Source organism: Corylus avellana, chromosome ca5, assembly GCF_901000735.1.
Source record: "Corylus avellana chromosome ca5, CavTom2PMs-1.0".
Classification (NCBI taxonomy): Eukaryota; Viridiplantae; Streptophyta; class Magnoliopsida; order Fagales; family Betulaceae; genus Corylus; species Corylus avellana.
In genome coordinates, this window is record NC_081545.1 from 35,768,581 (window position 1) to 35,794,315 (window position 25,735).

Below are 25,735 nucleotides of genomic sequence, written 5' to 3' on the forward strand. Positions count from 1 at the left end.
TAGGTCCCGTACACCCCACCCCCCCCCAAAAAAAAAAAAGTTGTATAGTCGTGGAAAAGGTTATAAGGTAGAACCTAGAGGGAGTTCTACTGGTGCATGCATTGTCTGTGCACCTTGTCTATTCTTTTGGAGTTGCTTCTGTGAGTAAATACTGACCATGAACAGAGCAATGCTGTCCAGGAATGTTTTGTTGAAAAAAAGACCCCCAATCCTCTATGTATATGTATCTCAAATCATCTCCTGCAATTTTAAATATGTGAACTTTTGGTTAATTTCATCTTGAAACATAGACTATTGAGTCGATGCAAAATTTATCTGCTAGGATATACATTTGCACATGAAATTGCATTTGAAAAACAAAGGATCGAGGATAATAGAAGTATAAAATGATGATTTCAAAGATGAAAACAAATGGGCATAATTACAGTGCATTATTACAGGCGTTGTGAGGAAAACAAATGGGCATAATTACAGTGCATGATTACTGGGATTAAATCTTTGATCCATAGCGCCCATTATGTACTCGAATCCTTTCCTTACTCAGGAACGCTTTTATTTGTTGACCCATGAATCCATGATGCTCGCTTTCCTTGACATAGAAGCTGGGTAATATGTATTGAAGTTGTGGGACCTGTCGTTTGCATGATATTAAGGCCTGGTGAACCAGGACTGAGCACGGGGACTACTGGAAGGAAAGGCAGGACAAGACCTTTTGCAGCAGACTTCAGTCCAAGCTTCAAAGAATTCTTCTGAGACCCTTCCAACTCTCAAAGAGAACTTCAAAGCGCGGGAGGAAAGATGATGGGTGCCCTTCCCTATAAAACCACTTTCCAATTGCAGGCTTACCAGTAAATAAGAACCACTTCTGCCAGTGAGGAAACTGCAATTATGAGAAAAAAAAAAAAGCTCATTGATAAAATAAAGACTGCAGGGATAGCTAGCAACAAGGCCCCAATGATGATTCCCCCCATTGTACCACCTGCAAATAAGAGTAAAATTTCTATTTGTTGCCTTTTATGACAAATGCTGAAGACTCAGAGATACAAGGTAGCATCAGAATTAGAAGAAAGAGCTCAAACCTGGGTACTGAAAGTATCCCATGGGCCATGAGCTTGGTGTTCCTGTCCTCCATATTTGGGGAAATTAGTATCAGAAAATGGATTATAACTAAAAACTACCTCCTCCCACACCAAGCCAGAATAAGTTCATTTCCATATCTTGCCACCTGTCAGAAAACAACCTCAGCAAAGCAAGATATGCTGACAAAGACTTTAACTCCTTTTTGTATGTTACAGATGCCAGAGTTCAAACTCTAAACATGAAGGTAATTGCAGAGCTACCCTTTAGAATACTCCATGGAAGCTTTTGACGAGGCATAAGCTTTCAAAGAACTAGCATGTCATAAAATAGAAAGAGAAAATCCTGCACATCTCCCTTGTGCAATTTTTAGACTGGATAGACAAGGGCAATCTAACTCATTAACAACAAATAACTATTTAAGGCAGCAGAAACATGTGTGTTTTCATACTATATATGTTTCACTTCAAGAAGGTTTAGATGCCAAATTTAGAAGATTTCCTGAAATATCATCCTGCAGGAATGGTAACTATATTTTGCTAAAAAAGGTAAGTAGCACGATCACATATTCACATCATTCAACTAACATATCAAAAGTAACCCTAGTTTTTACAGGTCGATCGATTGAAACGTTATTTGCTTTCCATCAATCAGAGCACTTGAGAGTATCGCTCCCGTTCCATGCGTGCCACATCCCTCAAAATCCCTCCAGGATCTTACTCTCTAACCAAGCAACTCAGAAAGAAACCCGATGTTGATGGCCAGCGAGTTGCCTGAAGACTTGGCGACATAGATTCTGCTACGGCTTCCCGTCGATTCTCTATTGCGATTCAAGTGCGTCTGCAAATCCTGTATTTTCTTGTCATGTTTTGGTGAGTAATGAAAGCGTACCAGGATTTGCAGACGGACTTGAATCGCGATTGAGAATGCGAACTACTTCGACCTGAAGATTGATTCGAAACTGAAAACAAGATGGAACTTTTGTGGAGTTTTTTTGGTATAGAATGGTAAAGAAAGAGATGAAGAGAGAAAATAGAATGAAGCATACAAAACCTAACTAGGTTTTCAGCTGGTCGATTAGCATGAATGCAAAGAATGTGTATTTAAAGGTATTTTATTCACATGGGCTAAGTCTCGGCCCAGGATCTCATTCAGCCCACTTAATGAGTCAGCATCCTATGTCACATGCCACCTGGGATCTACCACAGCCCTAGCTCGTTTCCAAGGGACAAAACACACGCATGCCATGTTCTATTCTCATCTGCCGTCTGTATTGTGCCATTTCCCATCACAACCGTCTATTGTTGCCACGCGTATAACAACTTTCCTAACACACAACTGATTACCTATGCCACATCACTGCTCAGTCTCTTTCTTCTTCGTTTTCTCACCCTCCTACCTCCATCACCGGTTTACAGTTTCAAATTTGAATACGATAATATCAGGCGGATAAGGTCTCAGAGATGGTTACATCTAGCCGTCCAAATGTCTGCTTGTTTCCTAGTAATCTAGTGGAAGTTCAAAAAATAGCGCGATCAGAAATTCCCGCCACCAATGCAAAGCTTCCCTCTCAAGCTTCGCTAAATTACGCTTGCCATAAACGCTGGAGAAACTTCCTAATTTGACCAAATACACTTTTTCCAAATGTAATTATAATAAGCACATCCAAATTTGGCTCTTTAATCCCCAAGCTACCCCTTCCCAACGGTTCATTCTATCACACAATCTCCAAAACACCCTCCCCACCAGTTCATTCTCGCGCAAGCTTCTCAAAATATTTCAAATTCCCCGCTCTCCCTCGATTCCAAATCTCCATTCCCCTATATAAACCAACCCATTTCCTCCAAATCCTCTGCAAGCAAAACCAGAATTCAAAACCCTAATCCTCAATTCCTCGCTATACAATCCCAAAAACCAAAGAAAATGCCGGCCTATCCCGAAGAGCCATTGCTCGCTCCGAACCCGGACCGGTTCTGCATGTTCCCGATCCAGTACCCGGAGATCTGGGAAATGTACAAGAAAGCCGAGGCCTCCTTCTGGACCGCGGAGGAGGTCGATCTCTCTCAGGACCTCCGCCACTGGGATAATCTAACCCGCGACGAGCGCCACTTCATCACCCACGTGCTCGCCTTCTTCGCCGCCTCCGATGGCATCGTTTTGGAGAACCTCGCCGGTCGCTTCATGAAGGAGGTCCAGGTCTCCGAAGCACGCGCCTTCTATGGCTTCCAGATCGCAATTGAGAACATCCACTCCGAGATGTACAGCCTCTTGCTCGAGACCTACATCAAGGATTCGGTCGAGAAGAACCGCCTGTTCCACGCGATCGAGACCGTCCCTTGCGTGGCCAAGAAGGCCCAGTGGGCCCTCCGCTGGATCGACGGCTCCGAGACGTTTGCGGAGCGGATCATTGCCTTCGCGTGCGTCGAGGGGATATTCTTCTCGGGGAGTTTTTGCTCCATATTTTGGCTCAAAAAGCGCGGGTTAATGCCGGGCTTGACGTTCTCCAACGAGCTGATCTCGCGAGACGAGGGTCTCCACTGCGACTTCGCCTGCCTACTCTACTCGCTTCTGAGGAAGAAGCTGAGCGAGGAGCGCGTGAAGGGGATCGTGCGCGAAGCGGTCGAAATCGAGAGGGAGTTCGTGTGTGACGCGCTGCCGTGCGCGTTGGTGGGGATGAACGAGGATCTTATGAGCCAGTACATCGAGTTTGTCGCTGATAGGCTCTTGGGCGCGCTAGGGTACGGGAAGGTGTACAATGCTCAAAACCCGTTTGACTGGATGGAGCTGATCTCGTTGCAGGGAAAGACTAACTTCTTTGAGAAGAGGGTCGGCGAGTACCAAAAGGCCTCCGTCATGTCCAGCATTAACGGCAATGGGGGCACCCACGTGTTCAAGTTGGATGAGGATTTCTGAATTGTAATGATATTCATGATTCGCATAATTAGTGCTATATTGTGCCTTTTTCTTTTTATTTTTTCTACAATTTCTTTGCTTCTGTAATTTTTCCATTATTTAGATATTGGTGCAAATATTTAAATATTACAAAATTCCATATTACCAAAATTATCTTATCGTTTTCTTGAAAGAAAAAAAAAAGGGCATTAACAAAGCGAACCTTTTTGGCAAATTCGATGATCCAACTTTACCCTTTTCCCATTTTTCAATTGAAGTATATAACAACAGGAATGGCCTCCAATTGTACGAAAATTAGCGCTGAATTTATACTTGTTCAAAAAAAAAAAAACCATTACTCATCAAACAAAGTTTCGTTCGTGAGGTTGGTTTTTGTGGGAGAAAAGGACAAACATTTTGGTTTGTTCCTTGTCTAATCGTGTGCGCGACAAAGGCATAGCCATTTGAGAAGAGGCTCTGGTTGGGACTCCAAGAATGTCGGTGTCATCTACGGCCACTCCGCAGTTGCAGAGCTCCGGAATGCTCTCCAGAGAGCAGTTTCTCCATCTCTTCAACCGCTTCACATTCCTCGCTTCCCAGCCCGGTGCCTTTTCCATCTTTTTATTTTTCCTAGTTTGTTTTAGGTCACTAATAGCAGTTTTTGATTGATAAGGTTTTTGAGAACTACTTGCAGATGTGAAGAAAAGGATTGCAGACGCTGTTGAGGATAAGCATGTGAGTTTCCCTTTTTAAAATTTCACTCTTTGTTTCTTGACTTCAAGCTTAAATTTGGTTGGGTGTTTCTTTTTTTTTTTCTTTTTTTTTTTTCTGTTTTTTTACGTTATTGTGAATTGTGGTTGGAGTATTTCTTAACGTTATCTAAAATGGGTTGTAATTTGATCTAGTATTGGCAAAGGGGAAATGGGTCCAAAGAATTGGTTTCATTGATAGGTGAAATTATTTGAGTGTGCTTCTCTCATCAACTTGGTTTGTTTAGTATTTTGTATTCAATTTAATCTCGACTTTTCTGTTAATTCTCAATACTCTCTCGCTTATGGCCTTGGAATTTTTAATCACAGGTGACCTCGGAAAGTAGAACTTTCACTTTACCATGTCTAAACGAGTATTTGACTTAGTTATAGTGAGCTTTGTTTTGGTTATTTTGAGATGGGAATTTTTCGGTGTGACCATTTGGTTAGGACCTTTTGCTGATATGAATGCTGGTGTTCATTTCCATATTGGAAATGCATATCATTGTTAGTTTAGAAGTGAGTATCTGTGTGGAAGGTGTGAGTCGTCAGCACTGTTACATACCTCTGCATATTCGAAGTAACATTTTTCTTTTTCGGTTGTTTTACCAGGCACTAGCATAATCATTTTTGCATGTATTTGCTGCCACTGTGTTAAGTATGTTTTTTCTTCTAGGACTTATCAAGTATCATGCCTATTGCTTATGCAGGAAGCCGTCGCTGTAACCACTGCAATCCAGGAAGAGATATTTCTTGAGATGGGGGTTGGTAAGTCTGTCCAGTAATGCCCACTGGTGCTAACTTCAAATTTTCCTGCTTTTGTTTTTGGTGATAAAGTGAGGTACTTTTTGACCAAAAGAAAAAGGAGATAAAGGTTAGTTGTTGGATAGGTGAAATAAAGCATGTCAGTGGAAATGTATCAGTTCAGTGTCAAGTTTAAATGGAAAGCTTTGTCTTCCCGTCCATGCAGCAGGCATTTGCTGCTCAACCAAATTGAAGTTTATCAAGAGAGTCACCAAACGTATCCCCCTTGAAACGTAAAGCATTTCAAATTCATGTTTGTTTTGCAGTAGTTTACATGGTAATCTCGTCTGCATAACTGAGTGAAGAGTCTGAATTCATTTTTGAAATTTGATTAATTCAGTCCAAATATCGAGATTGTGTGGCATTTCCGCTTTTATGATCCAAGGTGAGGCAGCATGAAGGAAATGAGAGCATAATATTACACATTTTAATGAAACAAGTTATTCAGGAAAGCATAAAGTTACATTGGTCGATCTGATCTTCACTTGGTTTTGTGGTGGGTAAATCTTCAAGATGAAAGAGGCATTACTTAGCTTTTGTTCATAGACCATGTGATTGTCTATTCCTAAAGGGTTAATCTGCGAATTTATCTTGGCATGTGCATCTTATGTTGCAGATGCTGATGTAATTCCATCCATGAAAGTTGTGATTAGGATGCTATATTTAGAGACAAAATAGACAATGTTCGTTCCCTAAATCATATCATCAACAGTTCTGCTGGCCATTTTGCAATATTAATTCACTGGAAGTTCCTATATAAGTTACAATGAATAGGATATTAACTTGGTGTAAGTTAGTTTTAAAAGTGTATCTTTTCTGCTACAGATCCAAGGTTTGGTTTATCATGCCTGGGGAAAGCGAATACGGTTTATGAGAATGATCAGGATTTCATGATTTGCTTTTATAAATTTATTGCAAGGTAATCTCTCTCTCTCTCTCTCTGTGGGCTTATAAACTTATTTGGCTAGCCATTTAGAACTTATTCTTTTGCGTTTGATTTTTAAAAATTTTTTTGTAGAGCAGGATGATAGTTATTGAATAAATTCATTTTTTCATACTTTTATTGTCATCGTCTCTGTGACTATGTGTGCTGCTGTAAAACTAACGTCTTTTTTTTTTTTGGCTGGGCAATGTACTTTAGTTTGAGAAGAACCCCTTTTCACATAGTATTCCTTCTTTTTCCCTTTTTGTTTTTTGTTCCCTATTGTGTGAATGATAAGTTTTTCAGTTAGAACTTCCTCTATTGATATGTTAGTAGCGGTTTCTTCTTTCCTTCTAGAGCTTTAGCTGGTGTAGAAGATCTTATTTCTAATTCTATATTGCTAATAGTACTCATACTGTGGAATAATAATAGGGAAGAGATGGCCTGTGATGAAGCTGAGCTTGGACCAGATGAATTTACTGAAAGAATGCGTAGTCAACAAATGCTACAGGAACAGGTAAAACCTCTCAAAATTTTGGTGAATATTATTGGTTGAAAATGGATCTTGCTGAAGTATAAATGGCGAATTCTTTTGTAGCAACTGGAGATGCTAAAGCACATGCGGAAATTTCACTTGGATGACCAATCTGCTATTCTTGAGAAGGTACATACATGTATATGCGTTTTAAGCTCACATAGGTAGGAATTGGTTGTCATTGAACCAGATATAGGCAATATCTCTTTGTTTTCTGATATACAAAAGATCAAATTTTATTTACTAGTCATATTAGACGGCCATTTTTGGTTTTGTTGCAAGTACTGGTTTTTATGGATCTTAACTTGTCAGCAAGAAGATGGCTGTCGGTTCCATAGTATTGAGCCCAGCTAAAATTTACTTAGCAGCAATAATATGTTAGAACATATTAATGTGATATATTGATTAATTTCATGTTCAATTCATCCTTGGAAAGGAATTCTCTCTCTCTCTCTGTCTCAATTGGGTCTTGTGTTTTGACAGTTGCGCCAGCAGATGGAAAATGCCAATTATGAGGGTGGGGCATCGGTTTTGTCACCTGAACAGATTCAGGAGATTGTTCAAAGGAGGGTATCCCCTTTATTTAAGCCGCAGTGGACATGAGATGGTCAATGGAAGCAGGAAATGCGCTTTAATAATGCCCCAAGGGAAGTGGGCCGTAGTGGAGATCAACTGTTGGGGAACCTGTTTTTGGCATGTTGTATGAGGCTTTCTCAGGAGTAAACATTTTCTCCAGCTAATTTTATGACAGGAAAAAGACCCACCTGGCTTTTGTGATTTTTTATAGGATCTCTTAAATATCGACAATTAGTTCCATATTGTTTTGGATGTGCATATATACTATAGCGTTATGCAGTTGCAGGCTCAAAGCTTGTGAAAAGTTGTGAAGAAACATGAAAGAATAATTGTGAATATTGAGCAGCATTTCTGCTATTTGCTCTGTTAACAAAAAAGAACAAAGAAAAAAAATACAGCTATGAAGTAAAAAGTCAATGGGTCAAGCAGGACTGGGACGCGTGAGTCATCTAAGCAGCTGAAGCAGTTAGTAGGTGCAAGGCTACAAGGGGTACAAGGGGTTGTTGGGAGTTTTGACTGGATTTGGTGCTCATGGAGTTCAAATGCGCGAAGCCCCGGGCCACAAGCGAAGCTGCTGTTTGGTTTGTACGATGTTTACGACGAGCCAGCCCAAGCAGAAATGGAGATGGCCAAGTTGGTCTAAGGCGCCAGATTAAGGTTCTGGTCCGAAAGGGCGTGGGTTCAATTCCCACTCTCCACACAGGTTATATTCTTTTAACGAGTAATGTTATATTTCACATCAAATATTCCATTATATAGCCAATCTACCTTTAGTTTATTTTTTATTTTTTAAAACAATAACCGGTTCAAGAGTGGAGGGGCACTATCAGATCAGCCTATGGGATAATAGTGAGATATTTATATGATATATATAACATTAATCATGCTAAAAATTACATTTTTATCTTATTACTGTCAATTAATTAACTCATAAACTTATTTTATTATTTTAAACAAGGATTAATCTATGAGTTGGTTGCACTACTTTATTAGTAATGTGGGATAATACTGTGGTTTTTAGCATTATTTATTTTTTATTGATCACATCACTCTTTATTTTCGGTGCATAGGGTTGTATAGGCCTAACCCATCAAAGACCTAATAATGAGAACTCTGATCTAATTTCATTTAGGGTTAAATATGGGTGGCAATCTGCGTTTTCATGTTAAGACATGGTTACATACTCTGAACAAGTTAATTCTCATTTTACTTATTTAATTAAACAAGTTAAATCTTTTAATCTTAATTTGCTAATTTCATGTTATATTTGCAAATTATATAAAAAATTGTCAATTCTAAAATTGAATTTAAGATAAATCCAACTAAAAATCCAATCAATGACTAGAAGAAGCTATGTCAATATCAAATAAAAATGGTGAGTTTCTTATTCTAAAAAAGGAATGTCACTTTGTAGATTGAGTGCATCGAAAATTACTAAATTAGCATGATCTTACCATCGCAACTCTATGGTGAAAGCCTACCATTGCTGCTAGTGCAACTGCATCTCCTCAACTGTTGGGGCTTCACTTCCTTTTCGCACTCTACTGCAACCGTTTGCTTTTAGTTTGAGCAATTCTTAAGAGTGAATTTTAACTCAAGGGATGCCCATCTTAAGTGGAGGATTCCGGTGCCCTTTGAGCAACTTACTCAAGGAACCCTTGTACCAAGTAATAGTTTACTATATTGGGCATGTTGCCTCTGTTTGACCTCTTTTTTTTTTTTTTTTTTGTCAGTCTAAGAGTTGATGATTAACAGAAGACACAATTAGCTAGTGGTGAGTTTAATATTTTTAGTGTTTTAAGGGAGAATCCCTCAAAGTGCGATATTTACACTTACCTCCTAAATTCAAAGGGCAATCCAATAAATATTATTTTACCTGCTTTTAGTAGACACTCTCACCTTAAAAATTAGAAAATGTAAAATACTCCAACTGCACTGCTTAATTTCTCACCAATTTCAATGCTCATGTGTGTTGTTTGTCAATTTGTATGTGTATGTGGTCGTTTACATTTTTGTAACAAACTTGAGACTGCAACGTCAATTTGTAAAGAATTTTTAATGAAAATTGTAATACTTTTAAAGAACGCTTGGCCTGACAAAGAAGCCAAAAGGATCAAGCCAAAGGTAAAAAGATTGAATGAGAAATACCAAACATTCATACTTCTATACTTTCAAGTGTATTTCTTGATGCAGATGTAAAAATAATAATAATTTTAACTGGAATGTTAAGAGTATTATGCACTTGAAAGCGTGTGAGTGTGAGTACAGGTGTTGTAACATTTCCCCAATTCAATTTCTCTTCCCACTCATCTATACGCATAAGCACCGACACACACATAAATCATCATTTTCACTGTGACTATAAACTCCCCCGCTCCTAACTTTTGCTTTTAGCCGGCATTGTCAAAAGTGATATAGATTGATTATTCACGAGACAAATACTCAAGAAAATCCTCCATCGAGACATTTATATAATACATTCAAAACACAAAATTTAATCAAACTTATATAATATTAAATGAAAAAAAAAAAAAAATGGTTAATTTCAGCAGAAACTTCCGGTATTGTTATTGGTCATGTTAGAAGCCGGAGGGATCTGAAAGTGCCAGAGCCTCCCGACCCCATGGACCTTATACTTCATGCACAGGAACTCCTTGGCATAAACACTCTCCACCTTCCTATTCACGTCGTGAAGGAACACGTGCGTCACGCCCGGCCGTGTCCTCGCGCGGGCCATCACCGCCGCCGAGTAAATAGCCGCCATCCTCCCCGGCGCCTCTGGAAAATACCCTCTCGGCGCGTCGATCATTATCATGTCCCACTCCTCCCTGTACACCTCGTCCGGTAATTCCGTTAAGGCTAGCCTGCACCGCGTGTTGCGGAGGCGCAAGTTAGAGGGGGAACAGTCCTCTTCGGACTTGTACGAGGAGAGGAGGTCGTCGGCTTGGGAGAGGCGCGTGCGGTAGCGGACGGTGGAGGCGCGTAGCACGGGGGCGCGCTGGATGATGGTCTGGACCCACTTGGGGTCCTCCTCGAGGAATAATGTGGTCCCACGTGGGTTGAGGGATGCCCACATGAGCGAGTCGTGGCCGAGGCCGAAGACCAGGAAGTTGCAGGGCGCGAGTGACTGAAGCACGCCGAAGGAGACTCTGATCTCCGCGAGTGACTGCTGTGGGACCACCCGTGACGTGGCGTAGTGGAGTATGGCTATGAGCTGGGTCGGAGTCGTGGAGAAATCGGCGGCGGACTCTACTCTGGCGCCTCGCAAGCTGGTCAGGGAGCAGAGGAAGGAGTTTCCGTTGTTGTCGTTGGACGTTCGGCCTAAGACCATTAAGAGCAGCGCGGTGGTGATCACGCCGGCGGTTACAACGGCGAGGAGACGTGCCTTCTCGGGAATGAATCGGCGATTATTCTTCATGTCTCTTCTTCTATGCGGAGGAGGCTTTCAGCGAGTAAGGGTTTGCTTTTATACAAATACAAATGATAAAACAAGGCAACGTGGCGAGAAATAATTGATGGAGTGGGGTTACACGTGGCCTGTTTCCCTAAGTTTTCTCATCCTTTGACTTAAATGTCCAGACGTATCCGTAGACTTTGTACACTCTCTATATGTGGCCCCAATCGTCTGCAGCTGCTAAAAAGATAGTAGAGATTAGTACAAGCCAATCAAGATTGAACATGTCAATTGTTTTTGTCGGATTCAATCATTTTTAAATGGACATAAACAAATAGTGGTTGTTAAATAATAGTGCGGGTTCGAATGGACATAAACAAGTTTCCAAATTGCAGCCAATAGCTGTCATAGGACAAAGTATTCCTACAAATTGAGTTCCATTTTTTTATTCAATCCAATCTACAAAATTTACATCTCTCTTATGTATTTTTAAATGAAGCGTGAGAATTATATGTTCGGTTAATTCTATAAAAAGTATATAAATATTAATTTAATAAACTGAATTATAAAAAATTAATTAATTTAATTTATAAAAAAAACTTTGTTGTATTAAAATAGTAATTAAATAATTAAATTTATCATTTTTTCTATACCCATTGTGGGAAGATAGGAGGTTCATTGTTAGGGGCATGAATAAGGTAGGTAGTCAGGAGTTCATCAGGGTCGCATGTTTGGTGGTTGCATTCATAGATCTACTATGAGTGTGAGGGAGCCAACTTGCTGTCAACAACAAGAGCATGGCTTTCTTCTGTTTATATGGCATACAAAATTCACACCCAGAGAATTAAACAAGTGAGAGTTTATTATATATATTTTTTTTGTTGGGTTGGGGAAGTGGGGGGAGTGTAGAAATCAAATCAATTAAAAAGTTCATTGATGAACAGAGAAACAGACGAACAGAAAAAAAGAAAAGAAAGAGTGTGATGCATCACCAAAATATATTTTTCATAATAAGTTGGATGTGCTTTTCTTACCATTTGGATTGATATATATTTGATGATGAAGACGAGGCAGCTATCTAATTGAAGGGCGTTAAAAGTAATTAAATTGGATCGGAATAAATTTTTTCCATTCAGTTTATTAAATTAACATATAAGCACGTAATTCTCATATGCATTTTTTAAAATACATATAAGAATTATATGCTTTGTTGATCCTAATAAAAATACATGTTAGAATCATATAATCTAAGAGCACTTCTAATAAGCTATTCCTATTCTATTCAAACAAAAGTTAAATTTGAAAAGAGAAATCTACTTTTTCTAATTTGAAAAGTCACTTTTAAAAGCAACCAAAAATCAAACTCTTTATATATTTTTCTACTTTAATTAAATATTATTTTATTATCATTATTAGTTAATTCTTTCTTTGTTCTTAGTAAATGAGATAGAAGTCAAAGAAAAGCTCAATTGTCTCGGACCATGCCTAAATTGTAACATGTGATGTGAACCTTTTTTTTAATTTTTTAATTTTTTAATTTTTATTTTATTTTTAGGCTAAACCGGTTTTGTAATGCATAATTTCTTAGCCGATTTTTTATGAGTGAAATAGGTTTTTACTTAAAAATTGGGTCATTAATTAGTGTAATTAATTGCATTAATTATATTTCAAGAGTTTTTCATATATAAATTATTCAATAAATTAAGTATTATTAATGTCGGAATCAATAAATAAACAAATAATACATCAAATTATTATGTATAATACGTTTAGGATTCTCAAGAAAGAAAAATATACAAAAAATATATATATAAAAAATCTTTTTTATATATATATAAGATTTATTATTATTATTATTATTATTATTTTTAATTATTAGGTAATAACCGAATCATTTTAGACATAGTATAAAATTGCAACAAGTGTCATTTTAATAATTTATTGCAACAATCACTGCGAGAGACGAAGGGAGGGGGGGACCGGGGTGGGCCATGGTCCCCCAAAATAAGGAAAAAAATATATATTATAAGTAAATAAAAAAATTAAAAAAATTTTAAAAAAAAGTTAAGTTAAAGTTTTAATTTTAGTCATTTGGCCCCCTCAAAAAAAAAAAAAAGACCCTATTTTTAATTTTGTTGGCCCATACCCACTAAGATTTTTCATTTTTGGCCCTTACTTTCAAATGTCCACTTTTTTGGCCCTTACGGTAGTCTTTAGTTCATAAAAAACAACCAAAATAATTTTTTTTAATAACAAAATTCTAAAGAACCAAAGAAAAAAAAAAATTGGCTGGCCCCTTTTTGTAAAATTTCCTGGCTCCGTCCCTGATCACTGCTTAGCCATCGGTTTAAATATATACAATATATAAATTGCTTGATCAACTACTATTAAAGTTGAAAATCAAATAAATAAAAATCAAATTATACTAACTTATTTTCTGTCTCTCTCTCTCTCCGATTTAATTTTTTTTTTTCTCTCTTTCCATTTCCATGTCTCTCTCTCCACTCTTCAACTGTAACAATGTAAGAATTCAACCTAAAGTAATTCTTCTTCTTAACCTTTCATGTGTATGTTTTTTATTTGAGAAAAACTACAATTTTAAGAATTAACTTCCTTTTTTTTTGTTTTCTTTTTTTTTTTTCTCTCTCTCTCTCCACTGTTCAACGGTAATAACCTAAAAGTTCAATCTCGATGTAATTCTTATTCTTAACCTTTTGTGAAACGTTTAATGTAAAAAATAAAAAAATAAATTGTATTTAGCTATCAATATATAGATACGGAACTAATGTTTTGTGCTACTTGATAAGAATAACACAACACTTTCCAAACAATTGTAATTGAGTACTAATTGTATTTGTAGGTTATTTATTTTTTCAATTTGTACTTTCTTTGAATATTTGTTCTTTCATAAAAATTGAAACTTCTAAATTAAGATAATAAATTGTTTGAATTTTTAGCAGGCTAATGGAAGATTATAGTGTGTTTATTTGATAATTGTGCCCAAACAAAAAAAAAAAAGAATAGAAACTCTTTCGAAATACTAAAAAGATAATTAAACATTGAACCTGAGATAATTTATTTAATTGAATTGATTATTTTTAAGTGTGTTTCTCTAGAAATTTTATTTGTACTGAAATATAATAGGTATCACACTAATGAGATTTAGGTTTTAATTCATTTGAATATTCTATTGTTTTTTTTTTTTTTTTTTTTTTGTGATTTACTCGAATTGTTTAACACTTTTTTGAAAGTATTGAAAGAGATTTATTTGATTGCATGAGTGAAATATTTGTTTTATTTTGTACTAAAAAGAATAGAGAATGTTTTGTTTATTTTTCTTTGTATTTTTGGAAATGATTATAACTTTATGAGTTTTATTTATATTGAAATATAATAAGTATCATACCAACAATATCAGAGTTTCCTACTAATTTTTTATTAATGTTTTTGATAACCAGAATTCAAGCTTTCTTTTTGTTATTTTTATTTCTTTTATACTTTTCATTTTAAACAACACATATGGGAACAATGATTAACATGTTTTAGTTTATATGGATTAAATTAAAGCTAAGGGTCTTATGTTGTAATTCATTTGAATTTTTTTTTTTTTTTTTCGTTTGTGTTATACTTGAATTTTTAGGCAAAAGAAAGAAAAAATTTATTTGATTACTGTGCAAAAAAAGATTTTGCTTTTTAGAAACATAAAATAAACAATGAAATATCGAATCAGATGCGAGAAGCTTTATTTGATGTTGAGTAAAAAAATTTGTATTATTTTGTATTCATAAAAAAATATTTTGTTTCTTTTTCTCTGTATTTTTTTTTTATTTTCAAATGTTCAAAAAATATACAAGTTTTATTTGTATTGAAATATAATAGGTATCACACCAACAATATGATAGATTCTTACTAATTTTCTATTAATGCTTTGATAATCAGAATTTAAGTTTTATTCTTGCTATTTTTGCTACATTCTTGCTATGTAGAATCCAAGTTTTATTCTTGCTACATTTTCTGAGGAAAAAACACTAGTGCATTGCGCGGGTTATATGCTAATTTATATATGAAAAATGGATATGTGGAGACATAATTAAGTTAATTTTTCTAAAAGGCGCCTAATATAACTTTCGCACAACGACGTGCCGTTTCGTATCGTTTAGCTCCACTCCGAAGATAAGGTTGCAAGCTTGCGCACTCGTTCTTTCTTCATCTTCTTCCCCTGAACCATTTTGGGTTTCCTCTCAGAGCAAGCACACCCAAATGGCGGTGGCAATGTCGATGAGCTTCAACCTAGCTGGGGCGTTCCGAGGGCTTACCTTATCGTCTTCGAGCTCTTCTTCCTCCTCTTTCTTCGGAGGCAATTTGGGTTCCGTACGCGTGGCGGGTCCCAAGCTATCCGTGTCGTTCACACGGAGACTCCCGTTGACCATCCAAAATGCACACAAGAAAGGAGCAGGAAGCACCAAGAACGGGCGCGACTCCAGAGGCAAAAGGCTCGGCGTCAAGATCTACGGCGATCAGGTCGCCAAGCCCGGCTCCATCATCATTCGCCAGCGCGGTACCAAGGTAAATCTGATACCCAACTGTGATATGTCTTGGCTTAGGAACGTTTTTGTTGTAATTGGTTTTCAGATAATGGTTTTGCTTGATGTCTGCACTACTAGGTTTATGTTGCCTTGTTTATTAGTTCGGTTATGGCTGGATGTCTATGATTGTTGCTATAGTATTGAATTTGGGCTGCTGATTAGCTCTTGTTTAGGCTTAGGTTGTTGGAACGCCATGTACCTGTACATAGTTACTAGCTCTCCTTTGGCACACTCTTAGGTGAAAATAAGTTACTAGTACTGTTCATTGTTCTAGTGAAATGGCTCATGGGTATGACTTTTAAAGAAGAGGAAATTACAGAGCTAGCTGTAATGGCCAAATGGGAAGGTTGTAACAATCAAGAGGAACTGATATTGCAGATATTGTTGGTTTTTAGAAGATTAGAGACCGTTTCATGAGGTACTATAGAATTATACCAATCACAAAGAACAGCACCATCCCTTAAAATCGTTTAAGTCTGAAATGCATTTCTGTGATATTCACTGCATACATGTGGAATATGTTAAGAGGGAAACTGCTGTGGTGAAAGAAGCTTGGGCCCAATTTAGTGCTCCTTGTGGGTCTCTGGTTGACCCATATATTTATATTCTCAGCTAGGATATGATGCTACATGGTTGAGTAATCGGTAAAAAAGTAAGTACTAAAGTTCTGTTCCTTTGGAATTGCATTATCCTCCTAAGCTTAAATTGATTAGGCATGCAATCTAGCTGTCAGGTAGAGGATAGAACTCATTTATGAGGGCTTCCACCGGAAAGTTAAGGCAAGAGCTTCCATAGTTTGATGATGATGTGAGTTAATATACTCTCTCTATTTGAGCCTGGTGTGGTTGGCGATAGTTGGGAACCTTTTTGAGGAGAAACAGCTTGTTTCAAACTCAAAATACACTGCTAGGTTTGTGGCTCACAAACCAGTTTTGGGAACTGAAAGCTACATTTAAGAGGTAGATTATTGAGGGATAATTCACATTTACTGCACTAAAGGTGTTTCTGGCATTGTGTATGATACCCCTGAGAATGGCTATTGTTGTACATAGTGAAAATAAATTGACTACTTTTGCGTGAAGAATGTCCCTTATTTGGGTGAGTTGGATTATGGAGGCTACATGATTCCTTTACTCTTCATTTGTCTGTGATGATGATCATGACTAATTGGAACATGATGAATTACATGAACTTCCTTAGTGGTGACAAAAATACCACTCTTATGATTGGCTTGTGTTTAGAACATCAAACTCATTATATCTAATTAAATATAGAGGGTAAGTGGGATAACTGTGTACTAGTTTTCCACTTCGTTAAACAAAATACTTTCTAGCTCTCTATTAGAATTCTCGGGGGTTTGCTTACCAGAAATAAACACCTGGACTTGTAATGTATGGTACCTTATCCCTGTCTTATGCTATCTTTCAGTGACATCTGAATGTTTTCCATTGCAACATTTCAGTTCCATGCAGGGAAGAATGTGGGGCTTGGCAAGGACCACACCATCTTCTCCTTGATTGACGGTCTCGTAAAATTTGAGAAGTTTGGGCCTGACAGGAAGAAGGTCACCTTTTAAGTTACGAAACCTTATAATTATCGTTTCAAAGAGCTACACTTTCCAGAGTGACTTAGAATATGGAGTTTATGATTTGACAGGTGAGTGTTTATCCACGAGAAGTACAGCCAGAGAACCCAAACAGTTACAGAGCAAGGAAGAGAGAATCCTTCAGGCTGCAACGTGAACGCAAGAAAGCAAGAAAGGAAGGTTTTATTGCTCAACCACAACTAGTAATGGCTGCTGCTGTTGATGCTGCAGATAGCAATCCCATTTGCTAATTCTGCAAGGCGGACCTATCCTACTCTATTTGCTTTGCATGTAAATTTGAATGACTGGTTTAATCTTTTTGTTGTCCAATACCAGTTAATATTCTTGTCCAAAAGTGTAGCTGTAAACACTTGAATCAAATTTGCAAAATTGAGTTCCATTTTGTTTCTCTTCTATTTTTCATTTTTGCCAAGTGGTACGAGAAGTTTTCTCAAACTGATAATTTTGTAATTTGTAAGGTGGTCCTACCTCTAGAATTTGGTAATTTGTTGATCATTAAAAGGATTTCTCTTAAATGATAAACATAGCGTTTGCTCAAAAACCGGTAGATGGATAATGTTTGAAACTACACTTTTATCACATTACTATTCCATTCGGTTGACGTTGTCATATCATGAATAATAGTGTGATAAAAGTGTAATTTTTAGCAAAATGCATTCTCATTTTAAACAAGCAAATTGCCAATTACTTAGCGTAAGGATGGATAATGTGTACGATATCTGGGTTTTGTAGTGCTGTCAACCTTACTAAGAATCAGGATGGGTTTGTTAATATGTTTTTAAAGACATTTCTTTTGTTTTAGTTTGAAAAAGTGTGTTTACGTAACATAAAAATGAAAACCATTTTTTGAGTTACGAGTTGTTTGTTGATGCATTCATTTTACAACAGAAAACAACCACCCCACAAGAAAAACACCTGCCAAAGAGTGCAAGGATACCAAATGATTCAACAAACCTCATTCCATCCGAAAGAACTAAAGGACTATTGGATAAGAACAACAGTCAGCAACATAAACCAAGTCAAATTTAACTCTTAGTCTAATCTGAAAAATATTACAAAAGTACTCCGGTAATGTGTTTTTTTTTTTTAAAAAAAAAAAAGAAAAGAAAAAAACCCTAAAAACATTAGATCTTGGTTCTCCCTCGTGTGTTGACTACTTCACCGAGAACTTCCGTCCTTATCGTGGGCCTCCAATCCCAAATGACCTGTAGATTTGACAAACATTTAGAAGCTTAGTACCAAAGAGCAACCGAAATTCAAGTAATCCCTTGATACTTCTCTTCCAAAGAAAAAGAAGGTAAAAATGTTGAAAGAACAATGAAAAGCTATTTATATTTTAAGCGTAATGGCACTATTAAATGAATCCATGCCATAGATAAGGGGGTCTGAAAAGTTCATAAACTGTAGCTGAACTTGTCGATAGACAGTCCCACACAATCAACCCCATTCAATAAGATGTGAAATATCAAAGGTACTCGTGTCCACAATCTAATCAAGTAATAGAAGAATCCTTTTACCTTTATAACTTGCAACCTAAAACGGAACTCAATGACAAGATGACCAAAACCAACTGCTAAATTGCACAAAAGATCTAACAACATTCAGCCAAAAACTGAACCGCTAATTTATAGTCCAAGTTCACAACACTCTTTATCAAGGCTTTGTGAATGATTTTCAAAGAGGTCAATAGTCAAGTTACAGCTGAGTCTACTTGTTTAACTTTCTTCAAATTACTCCAATCCAATTGAAATTAATCAATATCAACATCAAAACACCACAATTCGGGTCAGGTTATATACTCTAGCACAGTTTACTTGGATGAAAATCACCAAAATTTGAGTGGGGGAGTTTTTGGATCACTCAGAGTTTACCAACTATTTTTTTGGCAGCGCATGCATCAGAGACTGGAGCCGCACCAGAGTACTTTAGCCGGAGACAACCGGCCAAGGCATCCAATGCAATGCTCGGCCGAGAGAAAATCAGGTTCAGAAACACGGGGGGATTTTTTCAACTCTGAAATTAAAGGCCTAATATCAAATTTATTATTCAATTATGAAAATCAGGTTCAGAAATTGACCAAAAAAAAAAAAGAAAAAGAAAAAATAAGAAGAATAAGCAGATCGAGCTCAAATAGCACTACCTCCCCTTGTAATAGTAATAACAGGACAGAGGATTAGATCGTGGGTTCAAAACTCAATGGGGTCCGAGTAATTTCAATAATTGATCTTATAACCTATCTCAGAACAACAATTCAGTAACAATTAAACCATAAAGCTTCACAAATATCCAAGCTATACCATCAAAAACAAGCTCTCTAACCATATGACAATTATAGGACAAAAAATTTGAGAAGTTGATGAACCGTACCTAATCTAACTGGACCCAACGATAATATTGTTGATGGGGATGAAGATCAGCTTCACAAAGAAGCCCACGAACCCCATCACCACGAACCCGATCGCCGTACGGAACGCCACCTTGGTGAACTCTACACAGAACCAGATGACGAAATCAGACCCAATCAATAAAATTCACAAATCCCAGATCAGAATTCCAATGTCTCAAGGTCCAAACGAAACAGATCGGATCGAAAATTCAAAGCTTGAGAGATAAATAAAAGAGTTCTTTTTTTTTCTTCGTGGGATTACCTTTGCGGTCGGGCTTGTGGCAGCGCTTGACAAGGCGGACGCTGTCCTTGGCAAATTCTCTGAGTGGGTCGAATACAGAGTCTATGGCGTCCATTTTCTCCTTTTTCCTTTTTTTTTTTTTTTTTTTTTTTTTTTTTGGTTAGATGAGGAATTAATTTGGAAGAGAAGGATAACTGGAGAAGAGAAGAAGTTATTTATTGGGAAATAAAACGAAGAGTGCTGCTGCTATATTTATGGAAATGTACTCACCTCTTGACTTGGCCTCGTCAGTGTCATATTTATGGACAACTTACTGGACAACTAAAATACCCGTGAACCGTTTACACTAATGGACAACTTACAGGACAACGGGGTATTTGATATGGATTTGGATTTGGCTAGGTGGTGAAAACAAAAATTACACAATATGAGTAGTTTTTTCAAGGTTGAAATTTAATTTTAAGTTTTTTTTTTTTTTTTTTAATAAAAAAGTAGATAATAAAATTAAATCTGGACCAAATCCCTTTTATATTATCCCACCTCACCTTATTTGATAAGATATGTGAGAGGAAATCTCCTTATTCGAGTATTTAACTCATTTGGATAAATCTAAAATTTGAGCAATTTATTGTTTGAAATGCTAGCAATTTGAACAGCAAATGTGATAGATCTTTTACAAGGCTCACCTACCTGAATAGGTGGCTGAGTTACCTAAGATCTGTTGTAGCAAGTAGAGTTAGAGTTCTCTCATATTTACTACCTAAATTGTTAACCGTTGAAACAGTAAAACTGCTGAACAATGGAGTTTTGTCCGGGCAAGGGCCTCTTTATTAACTCTCTACAATTTTTTTCCCCACTCCTCTTTGATTAAATTGTAGGAAATCCAAATTCACTTTTTAAGTCCCTTTGGGGACATCCAAAAACAAAAAAACTTTTACAACGTCTCCCACTTCTCACTCAACACTACATCTTGATCCAAAGCCATGTAATTATTGTAAATTGAGTGTTATTAGGGTAGTTTTGTTTTTATTATAAGATCCTTGAAAATTTACATAACAATTTACATGACGCGTACCACGTAATTTATTAAAATGTAGATTGTAACGTGATAGTTTATATAGCACTTAACACATTTACAAACTAATATGATAATTAATGTAACACTTATCACATCAGCCATTAAAATATAAACGGTCACACTACACTATTTTCTATAAAATATAAATTGTCAGGTCAATTTGAAAATGACTTAGCGGTAGTACCTCCAATCATTTTCTTCATAAATATAAGTCCCACAGCTACTGATTAATGTAGATTGACGTCTAACTACGTTATGCCAATCACCTTTTTTTTTTCATTTATTTTTTTATTTTAGAAAAAAAAAACAATAAATAAAAATTGAAGAAGAAGAATAAAAGAAACCGTAGGAGATCAAAACACTGAAAAGGAACAGTGTTTGAGATACATTTCAATTTCAATTGTAATGTGCTCAAAAAGATTAGAGTTCATTACAACATAATCAGGAACACAAAAGATTCTTCCAATGTCTCCATATCACGGGACATCTATAACATCATAGAGAGTCAGAGACTACAAGGAGATACAAAACAGAAAGTTGGTTGCAGGAGACATCAACAGAAATGATGGAAGAAGGCGAGGGTTTTATAGAGAACCAAAATTTGGTTGGAATGCATACTTTCTGTCTCTTTGTTCCAGCTTACTTGGAGTCTGGCCTATTTTCCCGCTGAACTGCTCGAGGGACGAAAGTCAATCCACGAGTATGGCGGCGACCAAAGCTGATGGTTGAAGGAGAGGAGTCTGAAGTGCTTAATTTGGAGACTGCAGAAACGAGTCCATCAATGGATTCATTTTCTACTTCCATAAATGAACCTCCCTCCCTCTTCTGAGTAGCTTGTTTGCGTTGCCTCTGTTTCTTAGATAGGCGGCCCTTCTTGAAAAACTCAAATGAAGTGGGAAATTTATGCTTGTCCACCAGATGTTGTTGTCGACTTTTGTAGTTCTTGAGCTTCAAACTACAGCCTTCCACCAAGCATTCATACTGTCAAGCAAAATGTGTGAGCATATTTATGTTGAATCAAATGATAATACTTAAACCTCAAAATGCAGGAATGTTCAAGTCTTACAAGTTATGATCATCCATTTAGATTCAGCATACCAGAAAGCATATGGATGGACAAAATGGTATCTAGGAAACATGAGCTTTAAATGGTACCTGATATGCATCATCCTATCCTATCCTTAAGTATAGTCATAGTAATTGTTCATTTAATTTCTATATATATGTCTGCGAGTGAGGTTGAGGGGACAGAGGTAAGGCCGTAGAACAAGTCCCATCTCAAGAAATTGTAAGTTAGATCCCAGCTAACCACCCAAAGGAAAGAAAATAGAAAACAAAGCATAAAACAACCTATTGAATTCTCATGTTTGATGTTTTCTGCTTTCACCACACAACCATAACAGATAATCCTAATTATGTGCGACAAAAATGAAAGATGAACCGTCACATTAACATAAAAATGACTATGGCACAAAACAAACAATATCACGAACATCACATACCATGGCATAGCCACGTGCAACTTTAGCCTGAAAGAAGGAATCATGTGCTTCTGATACGTGTATGCTGAGCAGGCGCGATGTTGGGTAAACTCTAGAGCATACTGAACAGGATGCAGTATGTCGTGCATTGTAATGATCTTCGAAGTCCTCCAAAGAAGTCAAGTGTGTACCGCAACCAACGATTGGGCAAAAAAATCCCCTGCTTAGACATTGGTTTTAATGTTCGGCACATTAGAACAAATGCATGAACATGCTTATGTGAATGTTATACTGAAAGGTTATAAAATAAGAAACTTAGAAAAACATTCACTTTTTTTTCGTCTTCCAAAAACCAGTGAGTGTTCGCCATTGCAAAAAAATCCTTTGTTAGCAGACGAAAATACGGATTTTAATCGATGAAACAACTACCAATGAAAACGCTAACAAGCATATTAAACTAAAAAAAAAAGAACAAACTTCTCAATCCTATCTCAGGACAAAGGTTTAAAAGTAGCTAACTAGATCATCTGAAAGCTATTTTCCTCTCAAAATTCACCATCAATTAGTACTAGCTGCATGGAATTTCACAATTAAAGAATGATATAGCAACTACTACAAACAACATTGCACCACACACTTGGAGAAAAAGAATAAAATTACAAGTAATCATCATTACCCGCCTTCCTCAGAAACCACATTCTGAAGCTGATGCTTTTCATCTTCGGTTAAATCCAATGCAACCTGCAAGTCACGAGATAAATATGTAAAAAGCATTTCTCTTCGGAAAATCAAATATCAAAAACCGCGTTCAATTTAAGCAGAAGGACAAAACTTCAATGTAAACGTCATAGAAATTTTCAAACCCTAGTTGGTTCAAATAGAACTGTTTCCCAAATTGACATAATTTATTCACCAATTACTAACACAAATCAAATTCTACATAATTTTACAGCATTGAAGAAGTTGAAAGATAACCTGTTTGGCGAGAAGTTCCCTTTCGATGTTGCCGGAGGCAAAGAAGGCAGACTCGGGTCCGAACCTTCGTCGGACCGAGTTCCAGTACGGAAACCCTAATTGCTCATTCGTTTCCACATCCATAGCCATGGCACAGTGTTCTGTGCTCTGAGCTCTGCGCCTGAATGAATATAAAACGGTAGCGTTTAATAGGTTTCAGAGTGTGCCTTTGTTTGGGTAGGTCGTCCTAGACCCGGCCCGGCCCAGCCCAAAAGCAAATCTAAAATCCTAACCCCGAATTAGCCCAATTGTTTTTATTCTTTAAATAAACAGGGAGCCCATGCTTTGAAAACTGGTAAACAATACAAAATTTAAAGGTCAAAGTGATAAGTCGGGAGTAGCGGCGGAACCCTCCACCATTATAAACCAAATTCAATAACTAAAAATGAAAGCAAAAGACACGTTTTTCTACGAGAAGAAGCAAAAATAAAATTAGGAATAAAAGTCGAGAGAAATTTACATAGAAAACAGATTGAAGCCGTAGACCAAAAGCGCGGTAGATTGGTGGCGTAAAGAGAAGACTTTTGGGCTCGTAAATTGTTGGTTCAAATCTACCTAAAGCGCCTTGGACCACGCACGGGTTTTGAAGCTTGGGCCTTGGGCTTTTATTTTATAGTTGTTGGGCACGTAATATTACAGTAAAATCCTAATGTTAGCACTGTTTGGCAACTTATACTTTATGTGCGCCCGCGGCCCATCCCACCAATAAATCAATATCTAAATTAAAGCATTTCATAAACTGAAAAGTATATATATATATATAGGGTGAGGCTTAGGTGCAGTCCAACTAAACTACCGCAATCTGCGGTAGTTCAGTTGGAAGGTTGAGATCTTTCAAGGGGTTTTCAACCCCAAAACGACAGTAGTAGGTTCTCCTTCAATTTTTTTTTTTTTTTTTTTTTTTTTTAAAAAAATGACCCCGTTAACACCCATCCCATTTCCCATCCCCGTTAACTCTCTCTTCTTCCCCTCACCCAAATACATTCATCTATGAGGAAGGAACTTCCTGCCCCGTTAATTTTCTCTTCTTCCCCTCACTGAAATACATTCTTATGGGCAGAAAAACCAAAAATCAGACAAAATCGACGCTGGCCCTAAAACGTGGAACTTCCTGCCCCGTTAACTCTTTCTTCTTCCCCTCACCAAAATAAATTCTTATGGGTAGAAAAACCAAAAATTGACGCCCGTGGGAAAACTTGAAGCTACTAAACCCAAAATCGACAAAATCGACACTGGCCCTCTGGTGCGCTATGGGTAGATCCTCGACAGTATTCCTCTCTGGTGCGCTATGGGTAAGCCCTGAAATGACGGTGACCTCAAAATTTCCCTCTCTCATCTCTCTCTCTCTCTCCTCTCTCTCTCAGCAAAACCATCAACAACTGTAAATCAAATCTTCCACTCTTTTTCTCCTCTCTTGGCAAAACCCAACCGACAAATCAGCACCTGGAATCAGATCGGACCACAAAATGTATCTGGTTGAGGGGAAGAAGAGAGAGTTAACAGGGATGGGATGGGAGTTAACGGGTTCAATTTTTTTTTTTAAATGGAAGGAGAACCTACTGCCGTTTTGGGGTTGAAAACCCCTTGAAAGATCTCAACCTTCCAACTAAACTACCGCAGATTGCGGTAGTTTAGTTGGACCGCACCTAAGCTTTGCCCATATATATATATATATATATATATAATTAAAGCATAATCCAAGAAAAATAACCTCTTTGATCAGTTCTGTGCCTAGAAGAGGCTACCCTTCCATGTCCCATGGGCTGAGGATGGCAGGCCAACCTAAAGGTGGCCAGGGCTTTTTCTTCTCTCTCTTTTTTTTTAAAAAATTTTTATTTTTTAATGTTTTTATTTTTATTTTTTTAGTTTACATATTTATATATATATATTTTTATTATGAGTAACGCGTGACTTCATTTTATTAGTGTTGATGTAGCACACCCATGAAATTCGTCACGTGTTTTTTTGACAAAATTTGATTGTATGGTCTAAATTGTTATTTTGGTCTACCATGAAGACTTTGAATTATTTTTTATATCATAACGAGCGATTGTAATTTAGGCATGATTTTGCATTTATTCCAATAAAGTATATGCTTTGAAGCGAAAAATATACCTTTAGATTTTAAAATGTATTGCAAATGGTATTTTTAGACATCTTTTAAACTTGGTTGGTCATTTTGTTCAATAATTTAATAACATGTCACGTCAAACCAATCAACATCTGTCTGTATTTCATATGTCATAATAATAATAATAATAATATTAAAAAAAAATTGGCATTATTTCGACTTGAAAATTGTTATGGTGGATATTCATGAAATTGCTTTATTTGGTGATAGAAGTCTTAGAAGAGGATCATGAATATCAGATATTAATTGCAATTGTAGTTCGT

The 25,735-nt window shown here is 36.9% G+C and overlaps 5 protein-coding genes and 1 non-coding gene across 6 annotated transcripts; 4 read left to right on the forward strand and 2 right to left on the reverse strand.

Moving 5' to 3' along the window:
* Window positions 1-24: 24 nt before the first annotated feature.
* On the forward strand, window positions 25-4,085 carry LOC132183174 (ribonucleoside-diphosphate reductase small chain). Its single transcript, XM_059596574.1, has one exon. The coding sequence runs from the start codon at window positions 3,001-3,003 to the stop codon at window positions 3,988-3,990; it is 990 nt and encodes a 329-aa protein (XP_059452557.1). The 5' UTR covers window positions 25-3,000; the 3' UTR covers window positions 3,991-4,085.
* A 263-nt stretch (window positions 4,086-4,348) lies between these two features.
* Window positions 4,349-7,912, forward strand: LOC132183175 (uncharacterized). Its single transcript, XM_059596577.1, has 7 exons — window positions 4,349-4,573; window positions 4,664-4,704; window positions 5,429-5,486; window positions 6,348-6,441; window positions 6,877-6,961; window positions 7,043-7,108; window positions 7,463-7,912. Exons 1-7 carry the CDS (start codon window positions 4,465-4,467, stop codon window positions 7,580-7,582), a joined length of 573 nt encoding a protein of 190 aa, XP_059452560.1. The 5' UTR covers window positions 4,349-4,464; the 3' UTR covers window positions 7,583-7,912.
* A 262-nt stretch (window positions 7,913-8,174) lies between these two features.
* On the forward strand, window positions 8,175-8,255 carry TRNAL-AAG (transfer RNA leucine (anticodon AAG)). The gene has a single exon. It is a non-coding gene; the product is annotated as a tRNA-Leu (tRNA).
* A 1,710-nt stretch (window positions 8,256-9,965) lies between these two features.
* Window positions 9,966-10,982, reverse strand: LOC132182426 (arabinogalactan O-methyltransferase 1-like). The gene has a single exon (XM_059595664.1). It carries the CDS (start codon window positions 10,971-10,973, stop codon window positions 10,101-10,103), a length of 873 nt encoding a protein of 290 aa, XP_059451647.1. The 5' UTR covers window positions 10,974-10,982; the 3' UTR covers window positions 9,966-10,100.
* Window positions 10,983-15,145: 4,163 nt separating this feature from the next.
* On the forward strand, window positions 15,146-17,529 carry LOC132181234 (large ribosomal subunit protein bL27c). The gene is made up of 3 exons (XM_059594357.1): window positions 15,146-15,515; window positions 16,998-17,099; window positions 17,192-17,529. The coding sequence occupies exons 1-3, from the start codon at window positions 15,210-15,212 to the stop codon at window positions 17,369-17,371; spliced, it is 588 nt and encodes a 195-aa protein (XP_059450340.1). The 5' UTR covers window positions 15,146-15,209; the 3' UTR covers window positions 17,372-17,529.
* A 3,665-nt stretch (window positions 17,530-21,194) lies between these two features.
* Window positions 21,195-23,476, reverse strand: LOC132181496 (uncharacterized). Its single transcript, XM_059594745.1, has 4 exons — window positions 23,303-23,476; window positions 23,004-23,068; window positions 22,349-22,547; window positions 21,195-21,827 (listed from the first exon to the last, which is right to left on the reverse strand). The coding sequence occupies exons 1-4, from the start codon at window positions 23,429-23,431 to the stop codon at window positions 21,486-21,488; spliced, it is 735 nt and encodes a 244-aa protein (XP_059450728.1). The 5' UTR covers window positions 23,432-23,476; the 3' UTR covers window positions 21,195-21,485.
* Between the last annotated feature and the right edge of the window lie 2,259 nt (window positions 23,477-25,735).

Excerpts from the sequence above, each read along its gene's own strand:
- LOC132182426 (XM_059595664.1), bottom strand. The coding sequence starts at position 10,973 with ATGAAGAATAATCGCCGATTCATTCCCGAGAAGGCACGTCTCCTCGCC.
- LOC132183174 (XM_059596574.1), top strand. The coding sequence starts at position 3,001 with ATGCCGGCCTATCCCGAAGAGCCATTGCTCGCTCCGAACCCGGACCGG.
- LOC132181496 (XM_059594745.1), bottom strand. The coding sequence starts at position 23,431 with ATGGCTATGGATGTGGAAACGAATGAGCAATTAGGGTTTCCGTACTGG. Across the intron at positions 23,069-23,302 it reads GGGAACTTCTCGCCAAACAG|GTTGCATTGGATTTAACCGA; the intron begins GTTATCTTTCAA and ends CGTGACTTGCAG. Across the intron at positions 22,548-23,003 it reads GTGGTTTCTGAGGAAGGCGG|GGGATTTTTTTGCCCAATCG; the intron begins GTAATGATGATT and ends ATGTCTAAGCAG.
- LOC132183175 (XM_059596577.1), top strand. The coding sequence starts at position 4,465 with ATGTCGGTGTCATCTACGGCCACTCCGCAGTTGCAGAGCTCCGGAATG. Across the intron at positions 5,487-6,347 it reads ATTTCTTGAGATGGGGGTTG|ATCCAAGGTTTGGTTTATCA; the intron begins GTAAGTCTGTCC and ends TTTCTGCTACAG. Across the intron at positions 6,442-6,876 it reads TTTTATAAATTTATTGCAAG|GGAAGAGATGGCCTGTGATG; the intron begins GTAATCTCTCTC and ends GAATAATAATAG.
- LOC132181234 (XM_059594357.1), top strand. The coding sequence starts at position 15,210 with ATGGCGGTGGCAATGTCGATGAGCTTCAACCTAGCTGGGGCGTTCCGA. Across the intron at positions 15,516-16,997 it reads TTCGCCAGCGCGGTACCAAG|TTCCATGCAGGGAAGAATGT; the intron begins GTAAATCTGATA and ends GCAACATTTCAG. Across the intron at positions 17,100-17,191 it reads TTGGGCCTGACAGGAAGAAG|GTGAGTGTTTATCCACGAGA; the intron begins GTCACCTTTTAA and ends ATGATTTGACAG.